At 40.1% G+C, this 27,754-nt stretch overlaps 1 protein-coding gene across 9 annotated transcripts in view; it reads left to right on the forward strand.

The window, feature by feature from the left end:
• Window positions 1-27,754, forward strand: part of ADAM22 (ADAM metallopeptidase domain 22) — a 140,634-nt gene that overhangs the window by 47,526 nt on the left and 65,354 nt on the right. For all 9 annotated transcript variants that reach the window (XM_035319526.1, XM_035319524.1, XM_035319528.1 and 6 more), the window contains exon 4: window positions 14,380-14,446. In XM_035319526.1, the coding sequence (XP_035175417.1) occupies window positions 14,380-14,446 (67 nt within the window). The remainder of the gene's footprint in view (window positions 1-14,379; window positions 14,447-27,754) is intronic.

Genomic DNA, 27,754 nt, shown 5'->3' on the forward strand with positions numbered 1-27,754 from the left:
GGTGAACAAAGGTCACAGAGGGGGATCCCACAGGGGCCAGCATCCCAGGTCAGCCTACCAGCTCCCCATGGCTCAGCAGCCTGGAGCAGGGAGGGGGATGGTGTGGTGGATTTCCTCATCTTTTTAAAATGTCGATCTTTACCTTTACTCAGCTGCCGAGGTTCCTCTAGGGACACCAGGTTAACTCAGGATGAGGGCAAGAGAGGAGGTGCGGTGGCTCCCTGTTTAAAACAGTCAGCACATTACTGAGATGCCAAGCAAAGATGACAGGAGATTTGAAAGTAGTTTTCTTGTAGAAATGCTTGGTCAAATTCAACCTCATCATTCACTGAAGCAGAACTTTAATTATAAGCAGCTCCATGCTCAGATGCGGATCACAGCTAGAGCCACCTGCATGTGACTGCAGCCCTGGCTGGTTGAATGCCTTTGCAGACGCCGGGCTTGCTCCCAGCCACAGACCCCATTAATCAGCCTGCTGTGTTTTGCATCTCATTTCTGGATGCACGACTGGACCCTTGCATGGGCCATGTTTGGGCAAAAGGAGGACAGGACTACCAGGGAGATGGTGGCACGCAGGAGTGATGCTGAGCCCTCAGTTCCTGATGGGCTTTTTGAAGTCAGAGACCTTGTGAAGAACTGCTGTGTGGACAGAGCCATTCAGGGTATTTGCATCAAACGGAGGGAATATGTTATATTGTGTGCTCTTTAGTTTTTTGTTGTTGATGTTGTTGTTTTGTTTTTTGTTTTGTCCTTTCAAGGCTTTTTACGGTACTGCTATATAGCACTTAAAAGGGTCTGCAGCTGCTCTGCACTTTTAGATGTTCACATTTTACAAACAATGATCCGGCTATACAGTCGCTTTGTGAAAATTAACTCTAAACAGACTTACCTTGTCATTCTAGTTACATTCAGCTGTTCAGAGTGGCATGGACGTGGAGCTCTTCAGAGCAAAACAAAGCATGTGGCAGAACGGCTGAATATGTCTCTGCTCACTTGTGCACCTGGTAGAGTTGCTTTCATGGTTGTACCTTTTAACTCTTCCTGCAAGATGTGCTTTGCACTGTTGCTGTAGTGCTTTGCTGCACCACATTCAAAACATAACTGTTTGGTGCCAGATAGTTGCCAAACTGCAGAAAATACCATTCATTGAGTCTTCCAGAGCTGAGATGGCAGGTGCTCAGCCTGACCTACAGAAAACATGACAATCCTGGAAAAAAATTCCTAGAAAGGGTAAGTAAATTCTGAATGAGGATGTTAGTCCTTTGAAAAGTGACAACTGGTGTTGGCAGGCTCATGTATGAAGAAACCTTTTTGTCCAGAAGAGAACACTTGTCATTACTTTAGAAAGCTGTTCTGATTTTATAAATGGATGTATAAGGCATGTCCATCTCCAACTCTGAGAGGTCACAGAAAGAGACAAAATAGTCATAAGGATTTGCACCATGACAAAAGGAAGATTTAGAGTCTTTGACGCCATTATCCCCCTTTCAGAGAAGTCATAGTGGCAAGTGTTGTGAAGGTGTAGGGGCAGTGGTTCAAATTTAAGACCTCTTGGGAAGAATGCTGCTTGGGCCAAAGACCAGTCTGCACTGACCCTACCAGTTTTTCCATCCTCGGATACATCTCTTCTGCTGCTCAGGTGGCAGAATGAAAAGTTGCAGGTAGTTTATTTTTGAGCATGGTTGAATAAAATATGTCAAATTCAGAAAATGTCTGTTAACATGTTAGCTACATCAGTGAGCATGAAGGAGAAAGCAATTTGGTTTGTGATCCGAGTCAAGAGAGCTAGCATGTAGTCTGCTATTTTCTAATTGTACAAATTTAAAACCAGATTTCTCCAAACAGAATTCTGCAGACAAAGCAATGGATTGCTTCTGATTTAGGACAGGATAGAAATGGAAGTTGAGAATAAAGGGGAAGGAAAAGGAACAATAGAAATGGAAAAAGATGGAGGAGCAAGAGAAGACAAATAAGTAAATTGGATTTAAAATGCATAGTGAATTGCTGACAGATGCCTCCCAGGCATGTAGAATATATATGCTGCATAAATGTATATGCATATGTAGTTTATACAGGATCTCTCTCAGATATGCATATGTATATAAAAAATAGATGGCAACAGCAGAACATCAGTCAAATGAGAACTACCAAACTTATAGGAATGAACCAGCTATAAAGCTTAATATTTTTGATTATCAGCTTTTTTTTTTTTACCAATCTATGCACCAGTTTAGGTGGATGTATGCAAGCTGTTAATGATGCTGGGCATTTCATGCCTTTTTTTTTTTTTTTTTTTTTTTTTTTTTTCTACTTAAAAGCCAGCCATGGTAATGCCACATGCCAGTGTCACCAGCCTTCATTTAAGATTTGGTCGTCTTTGAGAAAGAGCGTGAAGGTGGAGAATTTGGTAAATAGAGGAGTGAAACTGGTGTTGGGGTAGGATGAATGTGATATGTATCATAAAAAAAATGTGTAATATGTGAACCCTGCAGGTGTTTTGGTGTAGGACTGTCAGTATGAGTCGAGTCATAGTCTGATCAATGCACCAGTAGGTGAAAAACAGTCAGTGCTGCATTTTCAGAAATGGATCTTCTTGGTCTGTGCACGTGGGGCTGTGGACCAGTCTTTGTAATGGAGGCAGCTGGCAGAGTGCTGCTGACTGCTGTTGCTCCGTGCAGCTGTTGTAGGGTACACAATGTGAATGTGAACCAGGTATTTAAAAGCAAGCTTGTGCTGATATGTGGAAAATAGTTTGCGTCAAATAAGCACATTTTTTTGTTGTTGTTTGTTTTGTTTTTGTTTTTGTCTGAGCTTCATTAAATGTATTTTGAGAGAAAGCTAATTTTAAAATATCATGTTACTGAATTCATTTTATCCTAAGGGATCAGTGACAGCGATTAAGCATGAAAGAAATGAAACTATGTCATGCCATGCCCATCTGTCCTGGTATTGGCGACGGGGATGCTGTGAAAGAAAGAGCACATGTGCTCGTCCACTTTCCGGGTCCATTCCACCGCCCCCTCCCAGTATCGGTGGCTGTTTGATAAAGGATGCCAGAAGGCAGAGTCCTGCGTATGCCTTTTGTTATCTGTTTATGAAACTGTTGTCTGTGACTTTCTCTAATTCCTTTCAGGGATAACTTTGGATGCCATCTGCCATTGCAACCTCCTGTGGAAGCATGATGTAGAGCCTCACAACCTGTTGTGTGATATAGTACAATCTCTGATCTGTTTTAAATTGGTCTACTAATTTCTTCAAGTGTTTCTTTATTCTAGTGATGTGAATTAGGTGAATAATATTTTTGAGTTAATTTTGTCTATGGCTCGTATAATACTGTCAACCTTTATTTTATTGCTACCACCCTCAGCTCTCTTCTCCAAATTGAAGTGCCTTTTGAGTTTGGAGAGGATGATTTACTGGTAGGTAACACACAGGGAGGCAAAGTATCCTGCTGGGTCATCAGCAATGCCAGTTGTCTGGCAAGCCAGACAAATCCTACTTGGAGCAGTATTAGGAAATGGATTTTTTGTCTCTCTCTAAAGCTAGATGTCGTCCTGCATTGTACATGCTAAATGAAGATTGATGACTGTAAGTATGGGGAGCTGTGATAATTCCTTGGAGGGTGGTTAAGTGATTGGTGTTGTTTCAGGATCTGGCTCCTGAGGGCTCAGTAATTAAGGGACTCTTGTTCCTCCATTCTTCATTCATTTTTCAGATGAGTGATGAATTTTATTTTACAAAGTTTTGTGCCATTTGTCATATGTGGATGTTTTGTGAGATTTTCCTGGTAATGCAGACTGCTTCTTCAAGAGACTGCTTTTGTTGTCTCTCCTACTGTGCATTTAGATTTGTTTTGCATGGTTTCAGAATAAAATTCTGTCTCGCCCACAAATGCAGTGTGAGACCTTTGACTTCTGATCCAGATAATGTTCTGTGCTGTTAACATGTACCTTCTTTATCAAAAGAGAGAGATTACAGTGCTAGAGCAGGTTGCTATAATTTTAGTTTCTTGCTCTTTAATTTGCCTACCATTGTAGATGTTTTTCACATCATGAATCATTTTTCCTTAGCCCCTCTACCAATAACAGGCTTTTTTTCAATGTCTTTGTAGTTTTAAGCCCATTTACATTCTCTTGAAGTTCTAGCAGGTTGTCCTCATCAGAATAATTTTTAGAAACTAATTTCCAAATTGAAGGTTTTCCATCTTTTCAATTAAAGCTATTTTCAGGGAAGCCCTCTTCTGAGGGTCATTCAGGTTTGTGTTGTTAACAAAAGTAAAAGCAGTGGTAGCCATTTTTCTGGTCTCCTTTCTGAAGCATCTCAGGTACTTGCACAGTTGATGCATTCATTGGGTTAATAATAAAAACAAACATCTCCATAATTTTTCAGTTCAAGTAGGTATGCTAATACTCTAATTATATGAAAATACACACTGCTCAGCGGATATTCTTCTTGATGATTACTACATAAACATTTCTTGGGGCATGAGTGACATTTCAAATTTTAGGATAAAATGCAAGTTCTAATAACAGGTAACCACAAGCTTAATTGGTGATTGTCCTAAGCACGTCTGGAAAAAATGACAGCACAGCAAAGGAATGTTTTGCTGTCATGAAGGATGCACATTTTCGGATGGATGTGTTTTGTGTTATTGCCAAACTATAAATGCAGCCCTGAGAGATACTGACTCCTTTGCTGGTCTTCCTTGGCATCATGCAGAAGTGGGAAGCAGTAGCAATGCTGCTGCAAAGGTGCAAAGGGTGATAGGCTGGGGAACAGTGGAGGAGGAGTAGGGGCATAGCAAGGGAGAGAGGACCTGCATCTTAGAATCCCAGAATAGTTAAGGTTAGAAAAGACCTCCAAGATCATCTGGTCCAACAATTCCCCTACTACCAATGTCACCCACTAAACCACATCCCTAAGCACCACGTCCAACCTTTCCTTGAACACCCCCAGGGACAGTGACACCACCACCTCCCTGGGCAACCCATCCCAGTCCCTGACTGCTCTTTCTGAGAAGAAATGTCTCCTCGTTTCCAACCTGAACCTCCCCTGGTGCAACTCGAGGCCATTCCCTCTAGTCCTGAGGGAGAGAAGAGATGGGTACGATGGTGGGGAGTTTGGAAGGAGATGACAGGATGGGCAGGAACTTGAGCAGAGCATAATTTGCCCACTTTGTAATTCTATTTTATGGTGCTGAAGTGTTTTATTTATTTATTTATTTTTCTCTAATCAGTTGCTATTTGTTGCCAAAATAAGCCTGTGAATGAACCAGGGCTGTGTTGGCAATGCGGCACTTTGCTGGAGAGTCCCAGTTTGTCCATCACTAGGTTGGGAAAAGCAGGTGGTGACGCCTGGGCCCTTTGGCAGGGATTTTCTGCATGGCCCTGGAGAAGCATCTTCCAAAGTGGTGCCATCACCTCTTGGTCTACGGACTGTCTGTCGTTCTTCAGATGCCACTTGAGCAAGACACCTGGGATCAGCTCCAAAGAACTCCAAGAGCAGCTGGGTTGTCCAAAATACAGTGAGTGTCGGGCAAGACGTATCTGAAATGACTTAAGAATAAAAAAATGCTATATTTCTACAGTAAAAGACTCTGTGATGTTTCAAAGTAGACACCTAAAGCAAACAGATGCTTTACAACTTTATAGTGCAGAGGAAAATGCTACCACCTGATCTCCCCAGGGGTGGTATTTAGAGAACTCAGTATTTGTGTTCTGTAAAGACTTTGAGAGAATATTATAGAAATGCCCATGAGTACAGGAATAATTCAGGTGTTTGATCCAAGGCAAAGTGATATACAAAAAGTAAAATTTGATGGCAAATTTTAAAGAAAGCAACAAAATAAAAATATTTAGTGACTCCCATTCACTAAATGATGCAGGTGTTCTATGCAAAATGTATGTGTTTGTAAGTCATGGCACAGAGTCATGCCGGGGCCACACTGAGGTGGCTGATATGTTTTATAACAGCTGAGCATTTAGTTTTGCAGATTTTCTCTTTTAATTTGGTGTTTATGTACAACACACAAATATGAAAGAAGACTTGGGTTGAAATGTGCTTGAAATCACAACTAAAATTACATGGGAAGTGATTTTCCATGGAGTATAAAAAGCTTGATTGAACAAAGAGGCATATTAAAAATGAGGATTAGAATTCACTGGTAGATTTGTGTAAAAACGTGTGAAAATGTGTAGCCTGTGCCTCTTGTGTGCTTGCCTCTTCCCTTTATTATGAATTTACAATCTTCTCAAATGCTAAAATTAACTATGTTTTTCCTGCCTTTAAAGAAATAAGCATATGAGCAGAATGGCATTGAGGAAACAGTCTTTGCTTTGTGGTAGTGGTAATAGCACAGTCTAACAATATCTACTCATTTTAGTAGGACTCCTGAAATTTCTGTTGGAAAAGAAAAAAATGCAATTGCCTGAAGATATACTGGTGTAAATTATTCATCAGCAAAAGCAGAGTGAGGGCTTATTGACACTTGCATTGCCATCACTACCATAAGGAAAACTAGGTAAAGAGCAGAGCAAGTGACCCTTAACCTCATCTCTGGCTGTGAAAACAGAATTTTAAAGCTAGAAAAATCCTATTTTGTCTTTCTGCCTGACAAGTTTCTTGCAAGCAGCTGTCATCTACTCTTTATTCTTGTTTAAGTCTCTAGTTTATCGTTATGGGATCATGAGTAGCATTGTCTCCCCAGGGAGACATGGAGGGGTGCAGCTTCCTTGCTAGGGCAGTGGGTGAAGTTTCCCTGTGCCCTGAAAGAGAAGACTATAATCACCTTTCCTTCATCATCAGCAGGATGAATTAACTGCTGTATTGAATTTGTGCCCCTTGCAGTGCTTGTGCTACAAAATATTTTCAAATACTTAATTTAGTTAAAAATAACTTCATAACATATTTTAGTACATGCTATTTTATCAATTTCAATCATATGTATCAATAAATATTAATACTGATGCAAGAAATATTAACATTTATAATTTAATTGCATTTAAAATTAAATTAAAAATGGAATCTGAAATTGTTGGTGAATTCAGAGCTGCTCTTGGTGTGTGTTATTGTTCTTACTTTGTTGAGGTACAGAGCTATATTCAGATTTCATTAAAACATAGTGAAAAGAAATATGTTATGAAATTTGATGAGTCCGTAAATGATTGATTTGTAAACATCTCTCTTCCAGCTGCAGAACTTAAAGTATAAACTCTTACACTTTTTCCTGGCAAAATAAGCAGTATCTATTCACCGTTATGTGCCACAAGACCAGCCTAAGCCTTAGAACCGCCACTGTGGCTTTACAAATTTTCCTCACAGCTTTTGTTATGTCCCTCTCTCCAGCAATGCGAACTATGTGCATAATAGAAATTCAATGAAACTCAACAAGAGCGTCTTCAAACTACTTAAATCTTTCCCAACGAGAAATGAAGCCAACCCAGTAAAACAAACCCATGCTGTTCATAAGCCAGGTACTGGGCTGTAAAGCTTCCTGTCTGATGCTGGGGGTGGAGGCCCTGCTTGGGGCTGCAGTCTTGCTCTGCACTTTGGTGTTTCAAAGAGGATGCCGGGCAGTTAGTGTAGTGTCCTGCAGGCGAATTGGCTGTTAAGGGATAAAGGAATTAAGTGCATTTTTAAGTCAAATGGAATTAGAGGTCTTAGAGAGAAGTCCCATAAAGGAAGAATTTGAGCAAATGTTATTTGGAAGAAACTTCATCAGAGATTCATTCTTTGCATCATTGTTATTGAAATGTGAAATTAAGCTCCAGGAAAGGACTGAGATTGATACGACTCAGCATTTGTGTATAATCCCTTGAGGACTCAGCCCATTTATAAGTCTGTAATTTCTTTTTGGAGAAAGTCTTTAGTAGTCAGTAGGAGTAGAAACATTATGAAATTACTTCTTTCTCCCCTTCTTGTTAGCAGCAACAAGGACAGAAAAGCGCAGTGAAAATATATGTATATATATATTTAAAGAAGCTTCAGTTTGTGCAGGCAAGAACTGTCGCTGTTTTTCCCAATTTTTTTTTTTCCCATTCACCACATAGGTAAAGTGAAAACCAATGCAGTATATCTAAGAGAAACTATCTAATTTTGATGCACATTTGGCTAATTTAACAGATACGGTGATTAAATTAACTATGAAAAGAAATTCAGGAATTATTTTGAGGGGAAGCTTTTTCCTGTAAGAAAGTGTTAGAGCCCTGGCTACTGAAGCAGATACAGTCATAGAGTATGGAGATAGCTAATGCCCCCTGAAGTGCAGGGGAAGATTATGTATGAGCAGAGAGAAGGTGTTTGGGTAGTCCTGTGGATAAAGGAGAATTAACATGCACTAGCTAATAAGATGCATAAATCTGCTAGCCAACTAGTTTTCTTGAGTTTATAATGCTGTATTTAGTTAGCTCATGGCTGATATTGAAACTGTATTAGGACTGTAGTGTAATGCAAGGTATAATGTGCCTAGTCCCTTTTACTCTTACTGGCAGACAGAAACATCCCTTCTGTTCCCTCTCATCTGCTTTTTCACTTTCTTGGTTCTTATTTCATGATAATAATCAACCTGCCTTGTTTTCCCTGATGTACAAGATAGGCTCTTATAAAAAATTACCACCAATCCATAGTCATTGCTTACATATGTATGAGTCTTGTTGATAAAAGAAGTTTCTCAACACTTTTCTGAAAGCAACATGCTGGTAGTTTCCCATCATTTACAACAATATTTTATATAAATGTGATTCCCTCCCTTTTCCCATCTTTGTATGTGTGTGTGTGGCTACATGCATAACTTCCCCTTAGACAACTGAGTTATAATTTAGACCTTTCTAATTTGCTTGGTAAAGGATGTACCTTTCCCCCAGGGAAAAATATTCTGAGTGCTCATTGCTTTTACTGCAGCCCTCTTGAGGAGGAAGCTCCCTTCTGACAGCTTGCTCCTGCAACATGGGTTATCACTAATTGTGCAGTTGATGTGACATATTTCTCTTATCAATGTCTCCATCATTTCCCTAAACCCATCATTTTCTCCTGAATGTCTCCATATGTCTGTTGACACTTTCCTACCAGATTTCGACCCATCCAGACCTTTCTGCTGATTTCAGCTAAAACTCTATCTTCCTTTTCAGTTACGCATCTCAGCTCAGATCTCTCATTTGATGTCCTTGTCTGACCATATGTGATCTGAAATTTCAGGTGTACATAACTGAGAGATGTGGAGACAGAAATCAGAGTGAACAGACAGAAAAAATGATAAAGAATTCCCAAAACGTCTCAGGAGACACAGCAGCAGTATCAGATATCACGAAGGCAGTCATTCCTCTCATTTATAACACTGATGTGCCAACAAAGTTGTATTTTAGTACTGTGATTTTGAACTCCCTTATTTCTACTTTTCTTAAGTTTGTAATTCTTCCTGTGGTCTCTAAAGAACTCCCCATTTCTGCTCTCCCCTTTCTCCCCCATAAATTTTAGGCACTCCATCTTCATAGTCTCTTAAATATGGAGAGTTAATTTTTGTTCAAAAGTTGTCAATTGCCTTTTTCATCCTCTTCTTGAAAATGAAAGTTTCTGATACATTTCCAGGGATAATTCCCAGTTTGTTAATCCATTCTGTATTCAAATACAAACCTGTTGCCTTTTCCAAAGTCTTTTATGGCCTCTTTCTTCTTCTTTCAAGTTCAACTGCTTTATATTACCCTGCTTTTTCTTCCTATTTCTTTAAACACTTGCCTCTTTCTGTCCTCTATTCTCTTGCCACTACAGTTTTTTGTTTTGTTTTGTTTTGTTTTCCTCTTTTTTCCTCTGCCTGGAACAGCCTCTTTCTGCTGGCCAACTCGTGTATTTCCAAAGTACATCTGTTTTTCTAGAATTCCAATCCTGGCTTTGGTTTGGTAAGCCTTGTATCCAAATGTTGTAGTTAATTCAAGTTAATTCAACGTAGAATTTAAGCACGTGTGTATGTGTGGTCGTGGATAAGGATACTTTACTTAATTGGGGCCATTCTCTTTAAGAACATCCCCCAGGCTGCCTCCTCTTGTGTACTGTTATTGTGACAATTTTAGAGTGTTGGAAGAGCACAGAGGAGCTTGCTCTTTTTTTTTGGTGTTGTTCTGGCCCTCATGCTGTTGGGTCTGTGTGTGGGGGATTTATATGGCTGTGACTTAGGCTAATGCTCCAAAAATGCTGCTGCTGTAAACAAAACTAACTATGCTACTTGTATACATTTAAAAAATATCAGAACTGTAAAAGCAGAATTGCTATTATTCTATTATTAGGATTTTTTTTTTTTCCTTATAAAAGGCACGGATCACATGTGCTTCTTTCCTGTGAAATGTTTTATTTTTAGATCTTAACATATGCAGGTTTTGCCATATGCAGGTTTTGCCATTCCTTTTCAAAGACTTTGTCTCAATGCCTCAGCATATGCATCTGAAAGTCTCATTCTGTAGTATTTTCTTTTGTAGTGTAGATGTTTTTTCACAATATTCTACGTCCCTAGTATTTCTAAGATTTTTTTCCACAATCTGTTACTTTCTCACATGCAGATTTTCTTTACAACTGATACAAAAATTAATACTTTAACTGGCAGAGATGGCTTTTAGGATAGATTGGCAGGCAAGTTAACCTATTCTGATTTCATCTCTACCATAGAAAAGTGTTGTATGATTCTGTGTTGAAATGCACTTTATTTTATTGCTGAATGCTCAATGTCTTATGTTACTTAAATAATTTTCATTGTATTTCAGTCAAGTGTTTCCGTATAGCATTTTTTGTTTGTTTTGAAGCAGTGGCTTTTACCAAAATTATACAGTTACACACTTCACCATTACTGAAGACAAAACATTGCTCCACATATGAGGTGATTTCATGAGAGAAGCATATCTTTTGGCATAAGTTTATAGGATTGTGTATAACTGTTAGATTGTATCTTAGTTTGCAATGGCACAGATTGCATTGTTGGATCTGAGTGTTGTGTTTTTTTCATGATACTTTCCATGCAGTGAGTCATAATAATAACAAAAAAAAGCATAGCATGGCATAATCTGTGGCTTTTCCTACTAATAACATATTCCTGGGTGTATCTTGCCTGCCATGTTTTTTAGGGTATGCTTTTAAAATGTCTTAAATTTCAGACCTGTCTTCTGTCTGTAAGCTCTGGGATTGGTTCCCTGGAGCTGTGCTGACCGGTGACCTGATGGCATTTCCCCTCCAGCCTGGCTCATTTTGGGAACAAAGGCACTCGTAATGAACCTCGAGAAGAGGGGGCTGCCAGTGGGTCCCCAGCCGTTCCCAGCCTTTTGTCCTTCCTTTTATTTCTGTCCCAAAGTAGACCGTGCATAAGGATGAAATGGATGGACCTCTTTAGGTATCAAGCTCTTGGCCTAATTTGAAACTGAAGACAGCTTGTATGACCTGTGTATGTCCATCCAAGGCATAGTGGCTGAGGGAAGAGCTTTGGCTGCTGGTGACCCTGGAGCTGGACACTGGGGGACCCTACACAGACCTGAGGAGAAAAAGGGCCCTGCTGGGACACAGGCAGAGCAGCCCAGGCTAGAGCGACCAGCTGTCCTGGCACAGTGGCCTAAGTCAAATGCTGAGGCAGAAGCTTCTCCCGAGCACTTTTCCAGGACTCAAAGACTCTCCAAGTCAGACACAACTTCTGTGTTTAGCAGCCCTCAGTTGATTCCATTGACTTGTCCATTCTGACCTTGAACCAGTACAGACTTCATGGCTTCCTGTGGCAAGAGGTTCCATGTTGTAACCAGCTTTCACTAGTTTTGAACTTGCTGACCTCTTCTGTTGCCTCCTCGTTCTTTCATTGCACAAGGCAGAGAATGATCACTGTTTGTTTTCTCATGCTGAACATAATTTCCAGATCTTCTAGAGCATAACACACGATCCTCTAGAACATAAAAACATTGATAGCAATATCTTTAAAAATATATATAGTTAACATTCACTTCTGAGAATGAATGTAATCCAAAAGATTGTAATCAGTAACTCAAACAACAGCATCTCTGTGTTCCTCAGTAATGGGTCACTCACCAGCTGCTGTTTAAAGGTTCAATAGAGGTGTATGGGCCTGGCCAGAATCAAGGGGGTCTTGGAGGGCAAATCTGGGGGCAGCTGTCTGTGCTGGTTCTGCAGTAGATAAAGGAGTCACTCACCCTTTCTTCCTCCCCTATTTGCAGCTGCTCAGGTGCTTTCCCTCCCCTGCATAACCTCTGGGGCTCATGGTACCTCTTCACAAGGGACATGAATTACCTAGTGCAGCAAAAACATGGGGTTGTTGAACCCTCCCAAGTGCTCTTTGATGAACGCCAGTACTGACACCAAGAATATTTTGATGAATGTTAGTTCTGACACCGAGTACTTTGATGAGTGCTTGTACTGACAGAAGGTGGGTCCAATGCTTGCTGCTGAGGGGGCCCTGAGACCTCCTGCTCTCAAGCAGCAGGCAGCTGTGAACTCACCCACTGTGACTGAGGGACCCCATCTCCATGGAGAGTTATCCCATGCATGTTCCCATTCAGAAATTTATTACCATCCCTCTTTTTGTTGCCTCTGTTGCTTTCACTTAGATACAAAGCCTTTATTTTGACAGCCACTCTCCATTTACTCATTGATAGTCTATGTCCATTTGAGTTTGTGCCAGCCTACAGCTTAATTAGCTACCTTCACACATCAGTTTATAAATTCTGGTGCATTTGGATCCCCTAATAATCCAAGTTTTTGGTAGACTTCAGCAGCTTTTCCTGCCCACAGTATTTGAAAGAATCAGTAATATTAATCTTACCTCACTTTGACTGGAAATATGTCTTCCTTCATGTATTCTGGGATGACAGTTGTGTTTTTCAGGAAGACATCCTATTGATCTGGCAAATCATTTTGCCAGAGACAAGTGCAGTCACATCTCTCTTCCTTTATAAACCAGGCCCTCCAAAACAATGTAATAGAAATTCCCACTAGCCCTTAAGTGCATAAATTTGCTATTTGTTCAATTGAATTTGATCCTACCTCTAATATCCAGTCCCACTCTTTATAGAGTCCCACTCTAATATCATCCCACTCTTTCCTGTGGGAGTTTTTTTCAGTCATCTTCTTCTTTCCAGCTTGGCATTATCAACGTGTTTCATTAGAGCACTCCTGGTTTTTGTGCCTAGGTTATTATTGTTATTTCCCATCTTGCAGCAGATTGGTTCACCCCAGGTGTTTTTTTTTGTTTGTTTTGTTTGAAAGAGCAACATGAAAATTTGCCTCTTTTTTGGCGAACATTTGTGCTCCTTGCCTCATGTCCAATAGGGATGTGTCCCTATGGGACTTCCCCCCCCCCCGCCCTGCCGTCATGCTTTCTTTACCAGTTCTTCATGTTTTTCAGTTCAGTCACCTCTCATGTGCGAGAATATCAGGTCATTACGTAAATTTCATCTAGCTAAAATCCTGAAGTTTCTGAAAGTGTTCAGTGGAATTCTGATGTAGAAGATTTTTTTGCCTAAAAGAAATTAATGAGGAGGGAGAGGATCTGACTGGTATAGCAGGAAGAGTCTTGGTAAATACCGTGTGCATTTTGCTTACATACATTGCTTACATACATTTGCCTCAGGTCTAATTATTTCTTCACTTTATTATTCCAAAGCCTTGTGTACTTTTGCGGCTGGGTTTGTCGTTGCCCTGCTCATTTTCCTCTGGTGTTTTGAAAACCACAGGGTTCCCCGAGAGACTGGGCACGAAGGAGCAGGTGCCGTGCAGGACAGCCTGGCACCAGCCACCCACCTTAGCACTTACCGCTGAGCTCAGCTGGCTGTGAGCCTGTGCTGCTGTGCATCTGCGGCTGGTGGCTTCGTCTACCCATTTTGTATGATCCTGCCTGCACTTTTAGGAGGCTTTTTGGTATTACAAGGTCATTTTTTTGTTGGGCTGTTGTGTTCTTTGGAGTCTGCTGGAGGCAGCTGCCATTTTTACTCAGATGCAGCCTGCTGTAGTAGTGACTGCAAATGGTTTCTCATCCTTCTCTCTCTCTCTTTTTTTTTTTTTTTTTTCTTTTTCCCTCCCCCGTTTAATTTCCTTACTATTCTCTTTAAGCAGCAAGTAGAAAAGTATCTTGAATTAAAACCATTGTCAGGTGCTGGTTTTGAACATTCTGTAAAGGAAAATACACTCAATTTCCTTATCCTGCCTTCTGGTATTAAAAATCAATGTATACCATGCACTACGTAACTCCATTGGAGGTGGTTGTTTCCATGATTTTTATGAACATTTTAGGAGGAGTATCCTGCAGCTTTTGCCCTTTTCAAATGTAAATGTTTAATCAGTGCTTGCTGAGAGACTGTGCAAGAACATATTCATGAGGTTTATGGTTCTTTTTTCTTATTCTTGCAGTGATCTGCTGTCTTCTGAATATCTTGAGCGGCATATCGAGCAAGGTGGAAAGGCAGTGGAAGTTAAAGTAAGAATTTCCTTTTATGCTTTGCCTTTTTTATTTGCTTTGCCCTTAGTGTTAATGTAAACTCACTTTGTAAGCTCACTTATTTTCTTAAAAGGAGAGAAATCCTTTTTTTTTTTTTTTTTTTTCCAGGCATTTTGTTTTCCTCTTCTGAGGCAAGCATGTTTAATGTCTTCTAAGTTTTCAGCTTGTTTAAATATGAAAAATTTAGTACATTAAATTTTATATCAAAATGGTATCCATGAAAAATGTGTACATGGTAGTTCTTTTTGCTAGTAAATATAATTTGCTTCTGATACCTCTTGAAGAAAATTCCTCTATTTTGTTAACTAGCATTTCCTCATTGTACTAATGAAAAACTAGGGTTTGTTGTTTATAATGAGTTTCTTCATAATCTTGGGACTAGCAAGATTTATTGTGTAGAATTTCCAAATAGTTAATCACAGTCTGAAATTGCGGGTTTCTTTCTCTGGACATTTGTAGATGGTGGCTACAAGATCCTGTTGCTTGCAGTTGTCTTCTACAAAATGTCCCACTGCCTTTGCAAGAATGCTTTTGTTATCTGAATACAACATATGAGAATTTCCCTGAGGATCTTCTAATTGTTATGACAGCACTATGTAGAAGCAAGATATAAAATTGCTGTAGATTACATAAAATGTATATGAAAGTAATACAAACTGTGCATAATCAAAGCTCTTTGAATTTGCTTATCAAGGCAATTTAATTCGAAGTTTACATTTTATTTAGAAAACTTTTTTTTTTTTTCCACTGACTCTGAGATCATGTAAGTACCCTGAAACAAATTAGCTAACCTTTATAATGAGAAAACAGAAGTGAAACAAGACAAAGTGTCTAAATCCTTTAGACACTGAATAGCTGAAGATATATTTCCTTTGGTTTGTCCCTTGCTAATGTTTGTAAGCCTGTAATCTGCTTACTTTTCTTGCTCTGATAATAGCCTATGTTTTCCGACTGAGGCATGCACATACGTGTTCCATTTATTTACAAAGAATAATTTCTTAGTCAGTTGTACTCAGCAATCAAGAAGTCTTGACTCACATTCAGAATATGAGTCAAAGCAGAAATAAAGGTAATAGCTGATATTTATACAAACAGAACAATCCATTTGTCTGCACTAAGGTATATGTGGAAGTTAGCAAAGTTAAACTTTCCAAGTGCCATCACTGAATTAGGATAAATCTGCTTCTGATGATTCAAGCAAGGAAATATTTGAAATCAGTGGCTCCTCTCATTTAAGTACTGTTTAGTTGCATGGGGAAGGGACAGTAGGGTTAGGCCTTTCAGAGAAAGATCATAAAAATGTTCTGGGCAAAGCACCTCCCAATCTCCAGGGTCCCAGAGATTGTCTCCCCTTCAGTTAGCTTCTGGACAGTGTCACCACCTAACTTCAGCTTTTCACCTCCTTGCTTAGTGCTATTAAACCTTCTTTTAATACATTTAATTAAATGAGGGGTCGGTTTAATTAAAGGGGATCGTTTCCAATTGGTGGCCCATTTCCTTCCACCCCCGCTCTGCCTGTGCCTTGTGCGCTGTGGGCAGGGACATGCAAGGGGGCTTTGCTGTCCCCTCACCCACTGCACCAGGAGTTCCTCAGACAGTAGTGCAAGAAGGAGGGCATCATTTTTTAAATATATATATTTTTTCTCATTTTGCTACAATTGAACATCCAGGAACGGGGGGGAGGAAAGCAGCTGCTGTGTGTCAAAATGTCCAGAAGAACCTGCTGGCCATAATCAGTGCCAAATATTCAGAAAAGTGCAGGTATAAGATTTGCACAAGAGCGCAGGCTGCCAAGTACATTTTGAAGTCTGACACCAAGGAAGACTAAGCTCATTACCCGGTAGCTCTTAAAAAATGAATCTGTCTGCCTCTGACTAGCCAGTACTTTTTAGAGCACCTGTTAGTGCTCAGGAGAGCTCTGTTGGTCCTTTGAACAAAGTCAAAAATCCCAGCAGTTTCTCTTTGGCATTTGAGAAACTGAGCTTGAGCTCTGGTTTTAGATCAAATGTTTTGAAAATCCTCCTGCAAATACAAAGATTTTTCATGATCATGATTTAGTACCCTCAATTTCTCTGCAACTGTTTACGGTAACCAGTAAAACAAACTTTAAATTGGTATTTACAATACACACCAGGCAAAACATAAGTAATTATTATGCTAAATCTTAGGGATGGTGCAGATTGCTTAGATACTTAGTTAAAAATAGCCAGTGAAAGAGTGAAACATAATTAAGTCACAGAAAGAAAAGGCAGCCTGCTCTACAGCCTATTCTTTAGCAGAAGCAGAAGAGGTATTTCAGAAGGGAGCCAGGTTTCTATCATTGTTTCAACGGGCTGCTCTTCAGTCTGGGAAATAGGGGAAAAGCTAGGAGGTTTGGATGGCCGGGGGAAGGCAGCCGTATATACACTCAGCACTTCGGGAATGCTACAAGCATGGAGGTGTCCGGGAAGCAGATGCCTGTCTTGGCTCATACAAGATGTAGCATTGATAACTACTTTTACCACTCCTCCCCCTCTCCAACCCTCCAGTAAAAGTTCCTGTGTGGCAGAATACGTACAGATTGTCTGCCTTTACTTAGGGTGCTTCAGGGAGGAGAGGAGAGCAGAGAAAGTAAGAAACATTCATAAAATTTAAAATACCGCTTTGAATGAGCAAAGGGATTTTTATAAGGAGGAGAGTTCTCAGTTTAAGATACCTTTTTATTTATAAGAGAAAGTTGAATTACATTTGCAGCATAATTCACTAATAAATTGGGTCACTGTGAAGGTGGAACATGTACATGTTTTTGCAGGGTGCCAGTATTTATCAGCTGCAGAAGAGAGGCTTCTCTGTGAGATGTCCTTGTTGATTTGGCACAGTTTGGCAGCACCTGAGACATTCTTACTAAGCCAGTAACAAGATGCAATGCTTAAGAAAAACAAAAGGAGCTAGATCTTTGAATTATTCCAGTGTTTCCCCCCTTTTTATTTTAGTTCATTTCTCTAGCTTCTTAGGAAAGCAGCAGTATTGTCCTAAATTCCTTTTGGTAGCAAAGAGAATAATCAATTAATAAGAAAGAGAAAAACCCTTCACACATTGCCTTTTTCCTGATTGTGTCAGTCCAGATCATCCTATGCTCACAGCACATAAATACTCAACTTGTGTATGCTTTATGTTGCTGCAGTATATCTCTGTGTCCTTTTATCTCTGTCTCTCTCTGCTTTTGGGTTATCATTCTGTTGCTGATGCTGTCAGTGAGATGAAAGGCAAAAAACAGCTATAATGCTGAGTAACTTGCACTGCTGGATGTTTCCCCCTGAGAAGGAACAACTGGTATCTCTTCAGTGACATTTTCTCATATAAAATGTTTCAATTTTCTTCTTTAGAGATTATAACATCAGACAATTCTATAATAATTCTTGGAAAATTGTTTCCTGAAACAATTAAGCAATTAAAATAATTCAGATCCCAGTAAGAGCACTTGCATGGGTATAGTTCTAATAGATAAATGCCATGTATTTTTTGCTGTCATGTTTCAGTACAACCAGAAGGAACTATATGTCAAAGGTAATCCTAAAAAAACATGAGTGTAGTGGTATAAACACAGGCTGTGTGTCCTGGGCACAAAATTGTAGCAGGAGTGCTCAAAGCATAAAACAACATTGCCTTCTGCTTCTACTTCACAGCATGTTCATAATCACGATAGTGTTGAACAATGTAAGTGGAGTGATATTAAGTGCTAGGTACTATTTTTCTCCATGGTAGTCTTGACAGAGAGGCTTTGGCTAAACTTGCCTTGTGACTTAGGATTTCAGCATCCCATTTGGCTGTGCCCATGGTGCTGGGCACTGCCTGGTGCTGTCCTCCAGCCTGCCTGGGTGTGCTCCTGAGCTGGCCTCAGCAGAGTTGTTCCTGCTGTAGTCTGAGGAATGAGGCTTGGGGGGCAAAGACATTTTGAAGTGTTACAGCAAGCCAGAGCCCTTACTTTGTGGATGTCTGTTCCTGTAGCTATTTTAATGCCTATGAACAAGAGGGTAAAATTATTGCTTTTGGCTGACTTGCTGTGATTAAAGTCTCAGCTTCAGTGTGCCGTGATATATATCTGAAAGGCTATTTAAATGCAATTTTAAGGAAAACAATCCAGAAGGGAGCAAAATATTAAAATCTGGAAAGGCCAGAGAAGGCTGGGGACCCTTGACATGACTTTTTATTTTAAACTCTTTCCTTCAAACCTGCTCTGATAGAGGAGGTGTTGAGGTGCAGTCCATTGGCCAAGGGCAACAGCTGTGCTGTCACATCTCAACACGTGCGTTTCGGGAGACCTTATCCTAAATGCCATTCAAACATTTCACTGTATCACCACAGGCACTGCCTGATCATAAGGTCACAATAATACATTATTGCAAACAGTGCAGCCAGGATATGCTCCTAGTCTGTGAGCAGGTAAGTTTTATTATTAACTAGTTTGTTTCCAAGTTTGTAGCAAAGCTCTTCCATCAGCACTTTCCAGATTTAGGGGCATCTACTGTCTGAGCTCTGCAGAAGAATCTAGTTAATTTTTCTTCAGCTTTTGATAACTCACCATTTATGATAACTCATCATAACTCACTCACTCGCCAGAAAGGAAGGAGTTTCAACTCGGCAGAAAAGCCTGTATACTAAGCAGGCTTTCCTGGCAGAGATTCCATGATATTCCTGAAAACCTGAGTGCCAATCCAGCTCGTGTGAGAGGAGGGAACGCGGTGAAGCTCTGCCCCAGGAGCCTGCAGCCCGGGGCTAGCGGGGAGCTGTGTGCGCACCCCACACTTGCACAACCTGGTGATGCAGCCCCTGGGGAGAAAAGAATCTAAAAAGGAACAAATTGTAAATAATGCAGGAATTATATATGCCTGTTTCTGGCAGGGCTTTTTTGGCTGGGTTCAGAGACTAAGAAAGCTGTTAGTAACAGAAGAGTCACTTGACAGAAGATTTTGAATAAAGGTTCTCATAGCATCATCATAGCTCCACTCCCTCATCCCCTCTACAGAGCTCTGCTTGCCTCATGGCTAATTATTAATAAATCTAGGCCATAATCTACTTTTTAGTGATAGCAATAAACAAGCCAAAGAAGAGCTGGCAGGAAGTCTAAGAGTCTGACACAATTTAGTAGGGGGTTCCTGCAAGGTTGATCTCCATAGTGCTCTCATTGAAAATTTTCATTAATGAGTTAGGTAAAAAAGGTGTGTGCATGTTAATGAAAATTGCTAGCACTACAAAATTGGGAAGCACTACAATACACTGAAGGATCAGCTGGAGAACTTGGATGTCTTTAACCAAAGGAATAAATAAAAATGGGATGAAATTTGATAGAACAAATGGCAACTTCTTTCACCTAGGGACTAATCATAGGATTTTTTTTTTTTTTTGCTGTAAGATGGGAGATTGTAAATAGTGGAGCACAGAATGACTGCGTGGTTTATACCTTAAAGGATGCTGCCATGGCAAAGTTAACTGTGATCCCAGAATGTATTACTTTCCTATTACAGAGTCAAATTACTTCCAGTAGATTTTGGATAGAATTAATGCTATCACGTGTGCCATGATGAAGAGTTGACAAACTTTTAAAATGTCTGTGCATTTTCAGTTACCCTGAACATTTTTTTTTTCCAGCAGTGTCATGCTGCCACAGTGAATCAAGAGGCATTGAAGAGTATCTCGCTTTCCTGTTTGAGCATTATTTGAATTATGGAGACAATTCCTTTGGGTTTCAGTAAAACACAGTATCCTCCGTGGGATACCAGGGCAAGATAATCAGTCATCTTATATAATGCATTTGCCTGACCTAATGGTCCTGCAGGCTGGTGCTTTTAAAGTACATTGGCATTAACATTTGTCTTATATCTATACATTTATCTCCTTGCTATTACTATCTCACTTTTTGCTAGTAATACATCCTGCTACTGTGAAGGAGGAAATTAAAATTAACAGCTTTCAGTATTAGGAGCCTTTCCCAGGCCATGTTTTTAAATATACTACACTGGAATGAATCTCAGATCATGACTCATGTACAATCTTACAGGTTTAATTATATTGTCTTCCTTCTTTTTATGACGTAAAAATAAATCCAGTGTTTTAAGCCAGTTCTGGAGGGGAAAAAAATGTCAGAAACTCAGAGCCCTCAAGAGCTTAAAATGCACATCCCATTGCAGACGCAGACCCCAGTGATGAGTCCTGGTTCTGCTGAAGTGAGAAGTGGTCTGACTTTGTGACCACAGGGAAGCACTTCTTGAATGCCCAGAAAGCCAACCCTGTCAGCCCAGAAAGCTAACTATATCCTGGGCTGCATCAAAAGCAGTGCGGCCAGCAGGTTGAAGAAGGTGATTCTCCCCTCTGCTCTGTTCTTGTGAGACCCCACCAGGAGTTCTGCATTCAGCTCTGGGGCCCCCAGCACAGGAAGGTCATGAAGCTGTTAGAGTGAGTCCAGAGGAGAGCCACAAGGATAATCAAGGGGCTGGAGCACCTCTCCTATGAAAACAGGCTGAGGGAATTGGGGTTGTGCAGCCTGGAGAAGAGAAGGCTCTGGGGAGACCTCATTGCAGCCTTCCAGTACCTAAAGAGGGCCTACAGGGAAGCTGGGGAGGGACTGTTTGTCAGGGAGTGTAGGGATAGGACAAAGAGTAATGTCTTTGAACTAAAAATGGGTAGGTTTAGATTAAATATAAGGAAGAAATTCTTCACTCAGAGGGTGGTGATGCACTGGCACAGGCTGCCCAGAGAAGCTGTGGATGCCCCATCCCTGGAGGTGTTCAAGGCCAGGCTGGATGGGGCTCTGAACAACCTGGTCTGGTGGGAGGCGTCCCAGCCCATGGCAGGGTAGGTGGAACTGCGAGATCTTTAAGGTCCCTTGCAACCCAAACTGTTCTGTGATTTTGCAAGTGCTCTCTACTGCAATTTTCACACACCTTAGAGGGAAGAGAGCAGTACAGTGCTTGAAATCACAAAAAAGTCCTGCCAGGCTTTTTGTACCTTAAGATTTATTTTTTCTTCTAGTTACAACGTACAGCATTGCAACGTACAGCAGGCAGAGCTGCATGAACCAAGTGTTCTGTAAACTCAGTCCATGCAAAGACTGAATTTAGCTAAGGGAAATTAACTACTGCTATAGCATTAAAGAACATTAAATCCTTTTGTAGACGCTCTTCTGAAAAAAAAAAAAAAGTATCTTTTTGGGTTTAACTTAATCCCCTTGAGGGGAAATTAAGCAGAGCAAACTGAAGCTGCTGTACTTCTGAAAGAGCACTTCAGTACTTCAATACTTCAGTGTGCTTTAGCTTGATGTCTTTACTTACTTGATTTTGACTTCTGTGTATAGTCCTATTTAGACACATCTGTTTTTCCCTGTGGATGCTGAACCAGCACTGTATTATATACTCAGGATTAATATTTCTAGGCAGTTTCGAGCTCTGTGAATTCTCACTTAAAGATAAGTTTTGTCTTTTGGGAATAATGAACGGACAGTAAGGAAATCTGATTAATATTTTCCTCCATTTTACTCATGACTTTACCACATTCTGACTGATAGATATCCATGTAGGTACATACCAGCATCTCATCTTTTCATCTGCTGTGTTGTGTTTATAGTAACCTTGCACATTATATGCGTATAATTTGGCTTCAGGCACAACATTAGCTGTTGAACTATTGAGAAAGATTAGTATTGGTAGATTATAAAGGTTTTTCTGTATAGTCCCTTTGAATGTTTGTTCCTTTTCCCCATGTATAAGAACACAGAAATGGGGTAAAGTGGCTGTCATTAAAACGATTTACATGCCATAACTCAGAGAAACTGGGCACTGCTACGAGAACTGACTTAAAGATAACAAAGTAGGGAGGAAGAGGTAACCAACTCTGTTCTTCTTTGTCTCATCTGCATGCAGCAGGTGATAACTAAAAGCATTTTTTTCTTACACTGAGGCAAGGCAAGGCAAGAGGCTGTTTCCAAAGCAGATGCCAAGGCAGCTCCCTGACCAGATGGCGTTGTGCTGGCACAAGCTCTCCGTCCACACTCTGCAGCTACATTCATGGAGCATCTTCTTGCATAGCTACTGGGCAGTAAACACAAGCCTCGTTTGGCCTGAGAGCCGGGATGCTGGGCTGATAGCATGTGCCATCTGCTGAGGGCACCCACTGTGAGTCACCAACAGCAGCTGGAGTGAGCTGCCCGCGTGCAGTACCCCATCATGTACATGTATGTGTTCGAGAGTGTAGCAGTCTTTAGGCATGGGCATTTTGTGGAGAAGCCTTGGAAGTGGTGATGCTTTATCTCTAATTTTAGAATTCATATTTTTGATTTCCAAACTGGAAATATAGTTATAACCTAATGTCAGTGCTACATTTTGCTTCTGCGTTGTGTGGATACACCTGGTAGCTGTTTCCTACAAAGGAAGGACACTACATTTTCGGAGCAGTTGGCTTTCCAGAGTCTACAGTGCACTTAGCTGAATCCAGAGACCTACTCTGTGAGGGAGAACATGCTGCAGAAAAGCATGGCCATGCCAGCAGGCCCCATGCTTTGCTGCAAAACATGACAATTAAAAGAGATTTTTCTCTCCATACAGTTACACTGCCCATTGGAACAACACAGGCCAATGTGCCATGTTGTCTTTTCTTTGTACAGATTGAAACCTATCCATAACGAGTCATTTTTGGTCATAGAGGTCAGCTATAAAGGTGTGCAATTTCTTCTCCTGTTGCTGTTTCCCATGCACTGTCTTAGTTATTACCGGGTTAAAACTTGTACAAGCATCAATAATTTGTAAATAGATCTAAGTGATGACTAAGGAAGCAGTTTTAAAACTTGTACCCCACAACGGGTAGCTCTTTAAAAAGCTAATCGTTATCTGGCACTTCAGAGAAGAGCACCATAGTCGTTAGCTGGCCTTCTGGGAGCTTTCTGCTGCAAAGGCAGAGGGAGCTGTGTTAGTAGGATCTGATCTAGACCAGCAGTCTCCTTTCCTTTGGATTAATGGGTATTAAAATAGGAAAATGCTGGAAGGAGGAAGTTATTAATTTTAGGGTCAGTGTCTGAGTGTAGCATGAGTTTTAATGGCCAGCACCTCTCCTAATTGCAGGAAAAAAAATGCTTACTTTGCAGATCTGATGTCAGGTGTTATTTGAAAGCAGATGAATGAGCATCCTTAGTTTTCCTCCCCCGGAAAGGTCATAGTGTCTCTGCAGTGAATAACAAGTGTTGTCAGTGTATGGTCAGCAAATACTTTCTTCACTGAAACTGCAGACAAGAGTGAACCTCTGCCATCACTGACTGCAGTGGCGGTTCTTTACTTATTTCCATCATTTTTTAATGAATATTCGTTAAGGCATTTTTCAGTCTCTTTGGTGTTTACTCAACAGCTGGTGCCTCTTTTGGAAAGGACAAGCTATCTTAAAGGATAAAAATGGGGACAGACTTTACTTGCATTGCTAACCTCTCTGCCTTTCCATGTCTTCAATACCTTTGCCATTCTATCTCCTTAAATAGGCTGCAGGAAAACTCAGACTGACATGGACATAAAGGCTGCAAGCTGGTTGGCAGTGAGCTGTAGCAGTTCACAAGACAATATAACTCTGATTCAGGGTTTTCCTGTAATTATCCAATTTAAGCATGAAGATCAAGATTAAGTCACAAACTGACCGCTGTCATAATGATTCATTTGTTTTAATTGATCCTGCTATGGGGTCATTCAAATTTTGTTTCTTTCTTTTCTATTTTTTTTTTTGGTAGAATGGTATTCCATTTTTAGCTTCCCAAACAGATGCGGTTCTTATTAAATATCTGTATTTTCCATATTGCTGTTGGAAATCACCAGTGGACGACCAAGTCCCAAGGGCACTGGCAGAGAATTTGCTTTGCCTTGTGCTAACTACAGCATGAAGAACGGCTGCGTGTCTTGTGGAAGCAAAGCAGTTGAACTTCTCTCAGCAGTAGCATAAGATGGCCAGTGGATACCAAGTGAGTGTGTCTGTGTGTGTAGCTAGGAGGACTGTCACCAGGATGGCATTGTCTCATGGTTAGAAGATACTTAGCTGAATTTTCTCCCAGACCTTATCTGGCCAGTTTCGATTTTAGAGCAGAAAGGGATCAATGCATCTCTGGCTGACGTATGTCAGAAGAACAGCATTATTTCCTCTTCATCTGAATGCCGAGCCATTTCCCAGTAGCTGACAAAGGCCGGCATGGAAGTTTGATTTGCTGAGATGGGCAATTATTGTCTGCTTTTCAGAGAGCAGAAAGGGGGCTGTAATAGCGAGAGGAAGCCAATAGCTCTTTCTTCACAAAAAGGCCTCGATGCTGTTGACTGAGCTATTCTTGGTAATGCTGCTAACTCCAGCTGTTGGAGAAGTCTTAATATTCTGGCACCAGAATATTTTTGGGAAAAACTGAAACCGCAAGACTTTTTACAGCTCCTATCACACTTCTACAGACACCAATAGAGAAAAGAAACAATCCTGGTCCTTCAGTGCATATTTCCAAGGTCAGAGCAAAAGTGGATAGATGTGATGATTGTGTTTAATCTTTTCATGGTCTTACATCTTACTGCAATTCTTCCTGTACCACAGCATACTTTTTTACAGCATCTGCTGTAAAGGAGCTTTAGTACATGTCAAAAACAAGAAGATATCAACCTCAGCACTACATGGAGGCAAAGACAGAAAACTTCCTGTCTAAAATTGCACATTCTTCAAAGAAAATATTATCTATAGATTAACAGCCTGCAGTTGTCTTGACTCTCACTGCAGAGCCAACCCCAGACTTCATAGCTGTAAGTGCTCTTCACATTTTGTGAACTGTTGAAACGGAATCTCCCCAGATTACAACATGCATTTTGCACCCACCCCACCAAGTGCCACGTTATCGGTATGTTTTATCCTCTTGAGATGCTGTTAGCAGTACTAAGCAATCACTTTTCCCAGAACCACCCAGTGTTAGTGCTACCTGCTTTCACAGTATCACAGATTTCTTTGCTGAGATTATAATTAGGCGATGTTCTTACACAACCTCAAAACTTCATTTAGAGTATCCTGATATCAGGATTTCTTATAGTGAATATATATATATATATATTTAATAAAAAGTTAATCAAATACTTGAAAATAGCTATTTTAAAAACAAAAACAAACAAACAAAAAAAACTTAAATTTTAATAATCAGTTGGAGTCACTTATCTTAATAGGAACATGTAAGTCCGTGTGTAAAAATATCCCCCAGATATTAGTGCATAGAAACAAATGTTTTGTTGAACTGATTTGATTTGATTAAGTAGAATAGAATTTGTCTGAGTTGCATTTTTCCTAGGTAAGAATTTGAAGTTGTTTTTCTTATATTTTTCTTTTCAGAATTTGTAAGCATAAAATTTTGTTCATTGATTTATTATGGAATAAGTTAATGTGGAGGTACTATCACGGGACATTTATTTGATTCTCATTAAGAAGATCAAAACACTTTTCAGCCACAGACTTGGATTCTTAGTATTAAAAAATGTTCCTCCTGGTTACAAACACATGGTTTTGCAAACTAATAAAGAGATTCTACTTCCGATACATATTAAATACATTTTCTGAGAAGAAACCAATTTGTCTAATTATTTCAAATTCCTTCCACAGTTATAACTCTGGATAACTCCCTACTAATAGTTTTCTTCATCGTTATTCCCATATTCATGTGCTTATACCAGTTATATCTTTTACAGGAATGTTACTGCAAAAGTTATTTTTAGAGAACATTTTATTACTCATAAGGTTTCAGCTCATCCATATGGTTTGATTGTCAATTTTGTTGCTAACCTGCTGGAATGTCTCTTTGTATAGTTTTCATTCATGGGTTCTGAAAATCCCTAAGCAATACTGTGGCCCTATAGTGGTGGACATCTTACAGACTGAAAAAAATAAGGGGTCACACGAGGAGAGCTTTAAATAACTAAGATATAGGAAGTAAGTAGGTGTATAAAAGGAGAGTGAAATTGAGAAAATAAGCCAAAATAAGACAGTCTGTCTGAATCACATGTAACAGAATGTAGGTGGCTTCTCCCAGAGTGAAGCAACAGGCCAAATAGTGTCAGACCCTTCGTTTGCTCAGGTGGTGCATGTAGTCAGGCACTGGGACGGGTTGCCCAGGGAGGTGGTGGAGTCACCATCCCTGGGGGTGTTCAAGGAAAGGTTGGACGTGGTGCTTAGGGACATGGTTTAGTGGTGGTAGGAGGATGGTTAGACCAGATAACCTTGGAGGTCTTTCCAACCTTAATGATTCTGTGATTCCCTGTTACACTGCTGGTGCTGATCGCTGCAGCCATAAAACTCCCAGGTGTGCTGTGCTGCCTGCCTTGGCAGCCCAGCACTCTGTATCACCCAAGAACAAATGCTACAGAGAAGATTTTGAGAAGGGATGAATTATTTCCAGTGACCCTTTTGGGAGCAGGTCTCCTTCCCTGCCAATGGCCATGCTCTGAGAAACAGGCTCCTACATGTTCTCAGGGAGGACCTCAAAACACAGGCACCTATGCTTAGTAGTTGCTTTCAGAAATTGTTTGCATGCCTCATGGAAAACAGAATAGGATTTCTTGATTAAAAAACAACAACAACAACAACAACAACAACAACAAAACTACCAACATATTCTATGTGTTTTCTTGCCTTTTGCCTGATCCTGATTAATTCTTTTCCATAACTGAATAATAAAATGCAACAGAATTTAACGTCAGAGGTCTAAAATGATTGTGCTATGCCTTGTTCAGTCATGGAAGTGATTGCCAGCTTCTGCAAAAGCAGTAATTGTAATGCCTTTCCCTCCCTGCAGTAAATAGATACAAATGTTCACATGGCTGGGCACATTAGGTTAGGTCGATTATTCATACCTGTGGACTAGAATTTGCTGGTAGGAAATTAGAAATAGTAAATCGTTGTTACGAAAGAAAGAAAGAAAGAAAGAAAGAAAGAAAGAAAGAAAGAAAGAAAGAAAGAAAGAAAGAAAGAAAGAAGGAAGGAAGGAAGGAAAGAAGGAAAGAAGGAAAGAAGGAAAGAAGGAAAGAAGGAAAGAAAGAAGGAAAGAAAGAAGGAAACAAAACATTGCATTGAAAGTCTACACCTTCTAAGTAGTTCTCCACTCAACAGTAGTGCAATAACATGACAACTAATAGTTAAATTTACTTCTGCCAGGTAAAGTGGCAGTGAGAACTTCAAATTTATTTATTTATTTATTTATTTTAATTTGGCATTCAAATATTGACACTGTGCTATACTGAATGCATTGGGTACACAGACAATAGGGCTTACTTC

The sequence above is a fragment of the Oxyura jamaicensis genome, chromosome 2 (assembly GCF_011077185.1).
Source record: "Oxyura jamaicensis isolate SHBP4307 breed ruddy duck chromosome 2, BPBGC_Ojam_1.0, whole genome shotgun sequence".
In the NCBI taxonomy this organism is placed as follows: Eukaryota; Metazoa; Chordata; class Aves; order Anseriformes; family Anatidae; genus Oxyura; species Oxyura jamaicensis.